Here is an 8719-nt window from a genome sequence, read left to right on the forward strand (position 1 = left end):
ACATCTCTACTAATGATGACTTTAAAACCTGGTTTGCTTCTAACCCACAGCCTATACCCTTTGACCCCATTAGGATAACCAATAAAGACACATTTCAAGGAGCGAGGTTCAAGTTTATCAGTAGTTTGATGAACAAAAGCAGAACAACCAAAAGTGCGCAATAAAGAAATATCAGGCTTCTTACCACTCCAAACAGTTTCAGGTGACTTCCCAAGTAAAGGCACAGATGGAGATAAATTTATCAAATACGCAGCAGTTAGCACAGCTTCACCCCAAAAAATTTTTTGTAAGCCTGAACTAATTAGCAAGCATCTTACTTTTTCAAGTAAAGTTCGATTCATTCGTTCAGCAACACCATTTTGCTGTGGGGTGTAGGGAGTTGTTTTGTGCCTCTTAATACCAAACTTATCACAAAGATCATCAAATTGTTTGTTGCAAAACTCAAGGCCGTTATCGGTGCGAAGAGATTTAAGATTTTTTCCAGTTTGATTTTCAACGAGGGTTTTCCAATTCTCAAACTTTTCAAAAACCTCAGATTTGTGTTTAAGCAAGAAAACAAATACTTTTTGGGAAAAGTTATCAACAATGGACAAAAAATATCGATTTCCCCCATGGGTAGGTTCTTTAGAGGGACCCCACACATCAGCATGAACGTAGTCAAGAATGCAAGATGACAAAGAAGGGTTTGGGGAAGGTGTAGCAGGAAAATGCACACGATGTTGTTTTCCCATAACACAATCATCACAAAATGGCAGTTTATCAATGTTATCACTTAGGATGCCTTCTTTGTTTAAAAACTCAAGTCCTTTTTGGCTAATATGCCCAAAACGTTTATGCCAAAGAACGGTTTTGTCATGCATGTTCACAGAAGCAGCCAAGGAGTCATATGTCACAGAGCATAAGTATAAATTGCGTCTTTTTTCAGCTTTGAAAATGACAAGGGAGCCTTTCATGATTTCATAATGCCCTTTCCCCATCTACCTTCTAAACCCTCATCTTCTAAAACAGCACAAGAAATAAGGTTGTGACTAAGTTCAGGAACATATCTAACATGCTTGAGAGTCATTTTATAACCATTATCAAAGATCAAGGAAATGTCACCAATACCCTTAATATCACAGCGTTTTTCGTTTGCCATAGACACAGAGCCAAATTCACCAAGTTTAAGATTTGAAAAAATGCTTTTAAAAGGACTTATATGAAAAGTACAGCCAGAGTCAATAAGCCATTCATGCATACTTAAGGGAAGCACGGAATTCACATCAGAAACCACAAAAACTTCTCCAGATTCATCAATAACATTGTTCACTCGTTCTTTTTCTTCTCCATTGTTATCCCTATTATCCCGTCTAGGTTTTCTACAGTCCTTGATATAATGACCTTTCAAGCCGCAGTTATAGCATCTTCTCTCTCTAAGTTTATCATCCTTATGAGAATAATCTCTATTTCTGGATTTACTCCTATTTTTATTCCGACTCTTACTCCTATTATTGTACCTGTTATTAGGATTCCTAAAATTAGACCTACCTCGTACTGAGTTCACTTCATGATGATTATTACTAGGTCTATTTGTTTTTAGATCGATCTCTTTGCTTTTTAGGCCATTAACAACAATATCAAGACTTACACTATCTCTACCATATTTAATCGCGGCTTTCACATCAGCATATGTATCAGGTATAGCATTCAAGAGCACAATAGGAGAATACTCATCAATATTTTTATCACCAGTCAACTTTATGTCTTGCACTAACTTAGTGAAATCATCAAGGTTTTCATCAATGGTTTTGGATAAATCGAGTTTGTATTTGAAAAACTTTTCAAGCAAGAACAGTTTACTCGGAAGCGAAACATCAGTGTAAAGATCCTCAAGTTTTTTCCATAAATCTCTAGCTGTGTCTTGTTTACCAACTTTTCTTAAAACATTATCAGACAGGTTCAGGATTATAGAAGAATACGCATATTCGTCATTTTCTAGAGCCTTTTCTTCAGAAATGGAATCAGAGTACTTACCATCAATGGCCTTAAAAACCTTTTGTTGAATAAGAATTCCCTTTATTTTTTGTTGCCAAATTGAAAAATCACTTTTACCATCGAAAGGTTGCAAATTGTATCCGGCCATTGAAAGGAGAAATTTTCAGAAAAAACGGTTTTTAAAAGGAGGTTTTTCAGAAAATTTTATTGCAGTGGTTTGTGAACAGGTGACACAGCAATAGTCCAAGCAGATATGAATAGCACAGATTTCACAAAAATTATGAAAAAACACCAAAGAATTTAGTCTCAGAAAATGCGGAGCAGGGTATAGAAAGCAAGAGTCAACAGTGAGTCAAGCACAAAGCAGAAGTAATACGGTATATTCAAAGTTTCACAATGTATAGTGTATTACAGTTCACCAAGAACAGGCACACAGCAGTATTTCAACCAGAGACCGAGATATCCACAGTTTTTAAGAGATTTAAGCACCAAGCAGAAATAACTAATATTCCAAGATTTCACAAAACAGTGAATAATAATGAGATAACCGCGACAGTTAATATTAAAAGCAGAGTAGAATCCGAGGCCTCTCCAGCCTAACACCCAGTCCAGATACCCGACGACCTCAAGGGTCCGGCCAGGAGGGTAATCAGGGGGAATAAGCACCTCACACACAGATAATATGGGAGATAATATAACTGTAATGAAAATGCGGAAACTTAAAAGGAGGGGTTTCAGCAAGTTACCACCACCGGAGCGTTTACGGATCAGAACCACGGCTCTGATACCACTGTAGAGTGGATATCAAAACAATCCTATCAACTATTACAAACCGATTTGGAGTACGAAACTCCTTAAAAATTATACAGGCCAATATTACAGTATAATAAAATAACAGAAGGATTAAAACTAAGGATTCAACAGAGACAAACACTTGTTAATATAGTCGGCTCAGAAAACACCAGGTCCAAGAATGAGAGGGACACGGCCACTGTAAGTTCCGTTCCCAAACGGCACCAAGCCCACAGTAACACCACACGGAGACACGACCTCAACGAACCGGATCACTCAGATCACTATCTCACCCAGTCGCAAACGACACCTCAAGGCTCACGATTCTCACAAAGAAGAGTTAAGAGGATTCGGGTATTTCTCGATTTCAGTTCACCGAAAAGAGAGGAGAGAGCTCCTATTTATACGGTTGAGAAAACAGGTGAGAAAGGAAAGCCATTGAAGCTTTCCTGACTGTCGGCGCAAGTGAGAAGAGAGAAAGACAAGAGTGATATTAGGGTTCAGCCAAAACATTTAAGTAATGGGTTCGTGGGTCGGGTTTACCGGGTCGGGTTCTTGGGCTGCCGAAGTGGGCCGGCTCTTTTAATTACTTGGGCCACCGAGAGTTACTAACAGGTGGGATTGGTATGTAGGATTGCAATTTGAAGGAAATGCACATTTCCAAATTCATTCCTCGTTTTGATTATTGGTATGTTAGAAGTTAGGGAATACTTACTCCCTTAGATTAGGGATTAGTTATCCCCCGTGCATGATATTAGCTATTCCCCAGCATGTAGGGAATGAAAGTTTTTTTCTTTTTTTCTTGTATTAATTTAATATTTAGTTATAATTGTTATTAAATTTGTGTATTTTTTGTATCACAATTCCCTTTTTCTGAGTTTTGGTGTAATTATATATAAACTTTCTGTAATTTGGAAAATTATATCTAGTACGTCTAACAAATAGATCATTCCGTTAGTTAAAATTCACTGAATTTGTTGATATTAATAAAAAATTTGAATGAAAATTGATATTTACTCTCGCTTGACTTATTAGAGGTAAAACATTTTTTCCAACCAGACTACCATTTTAACGGTGAAAATATACTTCTACACATTCATTAACGTGTGAAGACATATAAGGATGATTTGGTCATAAAAATACCTATTTGACTTGCAATAAATCGATAATAACTCAATCATGAAAAAAATATAGATTTTTATCCACTTTCTTTTTGCTAATATGGCAAATGCAGTGAACTTTGACTAACATATAGACTTGTTAGTTAGTCGGAAGAAATTTTCGGGATGTTAGATATAATTTTTTAAAAATTGTGTGTGGTCTACATGTAAGTACACCAAATCTCAGGGAATGGAAGTGTAATTACCCCTATAAATAATATACAAAAATATAATTCAAATTGCAACTTCCAAATTAAAAATATATCCATGTAATTCTTTTTGTGTCCTTTTACCTTGATTTGCATGCTTATACATATCTGGCCCTCATATCAGACTTAAATGGTGTTGATAATTAAACTTGGTAATATTTAATTACTCAGTTTACTAACTTATCCAATTAATAATAACATTTAGATTATTAACATGTTTAATTTGGTTAATAATTAATAAACATATATAGTATGTTGAATAGTAATTAATAGGAAATTCCTATAAAGTCAAAAATTAAAAATAGTATGGTATATAATGGTAATTAATAAGAAATTTCTACAAAAATTTAAAAAAGAAAAAACCCTAAAAAATCTGAAAATTCATGATCGAGTCAAAACTACACAATTTGGTCGAAAGACCCCATCCTATAAATAATAGATAATAAAATAATTCTTTACAAGCAATCGAACCCATTAGATAATTAATTTATGGCTAATTACTACTCATTAGACTAAGATTTTTCATATACAACAAAATACCAAAGAAAACAATATGAATAATATGAAAATTATTAATTACATAAAAAAATTCAAGCAATTAATAATTGCAAATTAAATAATCTACTTATAATATCCGAAACTTCTTTCTATATTATTTTCTTGAAAAATCTATATAAACGAGGGATGCGCTCACACTCCATGCAACAAACATATATAAATTGTAAGAAGAAAAACATTATATATAAGAAAATGAAGAACAAAGGGGTGATGAGTGCTGTGTCTGTGTTGATGGTGATGGCAGTGATCATTGCTTGTGTAGCAGGCGCAGACGATCCGGTGGCTGTTTGTTTGAGGCAATGTTACATAACCTGCACCAGCACTGGAATCACTGACCCTTTCTGTTTGAAGAATTGTCAGAAACAATGCAACCATGAAGAGCTGTCGGAGACAATGTTACCAACAACCACCACGACGACTGGAAAAGGCCGTAAATAATACTGAGGAGGAGAGTATTGTTGTGTAAGAAAAACATGTTTGGAGAGAAGTATCGGGGGATAAATCTCGATGTGTTGTAATAAAACATGTCATTTCTAATATATATATACGATAAATCTCGATGTGTTGTAATAAAACATGTCATTTCTAATATATATATACGATAAATCTCGATGTGTTGTAATAAAACATGTTATTTCTAATATATATATATATATATATATTCATCACAGATATGGTGTTGTTTCTTTTATTCTAATTAATTTATTTTTTCTAATCACTATATATAAGACCGTGTCCATTAGATCATAAGACCGTGTTCATCAGATTCATATCGGACGGCTTAATTTAAATTACATGGCCTGATTCTACGATACACCGACTTGAATGATTATTTTTATGTTTTGAGTACGATATCTTGACATCCATATATCGAATAAGTCTAAAACTTTACCAAAAGTATTTTTCAGTAAGTATGATCATATCAACGGTCTTATTTGAATTTTGATGGTCCGATTAACCTATGTTCAACAATATAAGATGATAGTTCAATCAATATAATACTAACATTTATAAATATATAAATTTACTACAGATAGTGAACATTCTCAGCTACAAAACATTTTTACATATTTCAATTGCATTATTTCAAATAATTGATATTTTATATAACTTTAAACTGTTCGGTATGATTTTTTTTTATTACAGACTCACTGAATCGAATCACATTGAAAAATCAAATTTTTTTATATATATTTTTTAATTGTGTTAATTATATATTCTATATATATTATATATTATATGTAACATATTTATATTTAAATTATATAAAGAAACTAATATATTTAATATTTATTTAATTTATATGAATTATATAAAAATATATATATATAAATATATATATGTGGAGAATTACCTAATTTTAAGTCATGAACCTCTCTCTCTCTTAACTCAACATCAACTACCCCTCCTCTAACTCTATCTCTCTCTCACGGTATCTCCTCTAACTCTCTCTCTCACGGCCGAAGAAGAAAAGAAAGAAGAAAACAATCTCTAACTCTCTCTCTCGCAAGTGGCTTCGACGCCTTGTATGTTCCATTCACCACGTTGGGAGCCACTTCCACTTTGTTGCCCTCTTGAGGCTCGTCCTTCATCAGATTGTAGGTGAATACTTTGTCAGCCACACCGTAGTACTCTGCCAACTTCAATGGGGTCTCGGCGTCCACATGTGACACACCGTTGATGCCAAATCTGAGCTTGCCATTGGAGGAAGAGCGAGAGTTAGCAATCTTGATGGTGCGGGTGATGTTGATCTTGCCGTACTTGTAGGAGCCTTGTGGGTTGGAACATACGGCGTTATGTTCTATGTTTAGTCCTATGACTTACAGTTAAGAGGAAATTGTAATTATCTGTTAATTTTTAAAGGCACAATTTAATTGAACAATATAAGAATGGTGGTATATCTAAAATTTTTAAAAATTGAAGAGTAATGAATATTCACCGTAGTTGGATGTGGAGGCGTTTGGGTGATAATGGATTTTTTTTTAGATGAATTCGTAACAAGGGGTTGATCAGGAGTTCTTGAACTTTGCCTTTGGTAACCCATGATTTCTAAATAATGGACAAATCAAATGTCCATGCTCTAAATGCGATAACACAAGATTTTTGAATCGGAGTGATGCGCATTTACACATAGTAAAAAATTGATTCACGCAATTTATTGACATGTGAATTAATATTTTTCTGTAAACTATAGAAAAAAAAACTTGTTACAGAAGTGACGGATCTTGAATTATTTCAAAGATGCCATAGAAAGAACAAAGGAATTGGGGAGTTCATGGACAACAAATCCAAAAGAATTAGTGTAAGTACAATTTGTAATTGGATTTAAATATTGGTTTGTATATATGTTGAGAAATTTTCTTAGACTTTTATTACGTAAATATTCCGTTGTATCTAATGTACTTGCATAGGAAGAATACATTGCAAACAGGGGTTGTACTGATTTTTCTTCACAGTTTTCATTCGATATCTCAACTTGGTATGATATCACTAGAGGTCCTTCAAAAGGACGCTTATATGGATTTGGATGTAGCTCCTCATCTACAAGCTCAAGTTCAGTCAGTTCTACTCTTAAAGAATCTGACCAGAACAATGAGTTAACAAAAGCTGTGGAGGACATGCGCTCTAATGCTGCAAAAATGGAAGAAGAATTTTCAAGACGAGAAGACAAAAATAGAAAATTGCTTGAAATTGCTCTTGAAGAAGCTCGAAAGAGGGAGGAAGAGGCTCGGAAGAGAGAGGCAGACCTACAAGAATTAGTTCGAAAATTACTTCAAGATGTGGAATACAAAAACTATCAATTTGCTGGTGGGTCTGCACTCCAGGAGCAACAACATTCCAGGAAAGATAATTAGTTTATTTTTTCTGTTGGTTGTTAATGACTTAGTTTATATTAGTGTTGTTGTATTATGAGTATCTTTTTTGTTAATATTTATTGTTCTAGTTTGGAAAATTCAAATTTTGGTATTGATGGAATGTATGTGATGGTATAATGACCAGGATATTAATTTGGTTACAGAAATTAAAAAATTTGCCCAAAAAAACCCAAAACTAATTAAAGACGGATTAGAGACGGAAAATTTTGAAAGTTTAGAGGCCGAATCAGAGACGGATTAGAGACGGAAATTTGTAAGGTTTTAGAGACGGAATATTTTTAGAGGCCGAATCAGAGACGGATTAGAGACGGAAATTTGTAAGGTTTTAGAGACGGAATATTTTTTGCATTTCAGAGACGGATTAGAGACGGAAATTTGTAAGGTTTTAGAGACGGAATATTTTTTGCATTTCAGAGACGGAATTAGAGACAGGATTAACAAACAAATACTTTACCTTTAGAGACGCAATTTCTTTTTTTATCGACGGAATCAGAGTCGGATTGCCTACGGAAATCAGAGACGGATTACACTTAAACTTTCTTCTTGTTTGTCGACAGAATCAGCGATGGAAGCTAAGAATTAGAGACGGAATATTTTCGTCGCTAATAATTTTGCCACGGGGCTTTCAACCACGGACTGCGGCGACCGGTTTCCATCGCTAATTTGTTATAGAGACAGATATCCTAGTTTCAAAGACGGAAATCGTTATTTTTACTTATGTTATTCCATTTGAAACGAGTTGGAAATTTTAGATGTGTATAAAAACATAAGTTTTAAATTTTTTGTACTTAAAGTTAATCTATCTTAGATATATGTTTGTTGGCATATGAATATGTACGGAGAAATTGCAATTTTAGTTCTGTAAGTATTGGATGACAATTTTAGTCCTGTATAAATGCATTTTCAAAATTTTATCCTGAAATTTAAAAATTCGAATATTGAGGACAAAATGACTAAAATAATACGCATAGCATCCTGTCTACCCTAGAAAAAGTGAAGTCTTTGTGAATTCAAGAAAGGTGGGATTGGTACGTAGGATTGCAATTTGAAGGAAATGCACATTTCCAAATTCATTCCTCGTTCTGATTATTGGTATGTTAGAAGTTAGGGAATACTTATTCCCTTAGATTAGGGATTAGTCATCCCCCGT

At 34.0% G+C, this 8719-nt stretch overlaps 1 protein-coding gene across 1 annotated transcript; it reads left to right on the top strand.

Annotated features, from left to right (window-relative positions):
• Positions 1-6493: 6493 nt before the first annotated feature.
• LOC105180028 lies at positions 6494-7622 on the top strand. Its single transcript, XM_011103695.2, has 2 exons — positions 6494-6995; positions 7150-7622. Exons 1-2 carry the CDS (start codon positions 6969-6971, stop codon positions 7546-7548), a joined length of 426 nt encoding a protein of 141 aa, XP_011101997.1. The 5' UTR covers positions 6494-6968; the 3' UTR covers positions 7549-7622.
• The last annotated feature ends 1097 nt before the right edge of the window (positions 7623-8719 follow it).

The sequence above is a fragment of the Sesamum indicum genome, unplaced genomic scaffold (assembly GCF_000512975.1).
Source record: "Sesamum indicum cultivar Zhongzhi No. 13 unplaced genomic scaffold, S_indicum_v1.0 scaffold00279, whole genome shotgun sequence".
Taxonomy (NCBI): domain Eukaryota; kingdom Viridiplantae; phylum Streptophyta; class Magnoliopsida; order Lamiales; family Pedaliaceae; genus Sesamum; species Sesamum indicum.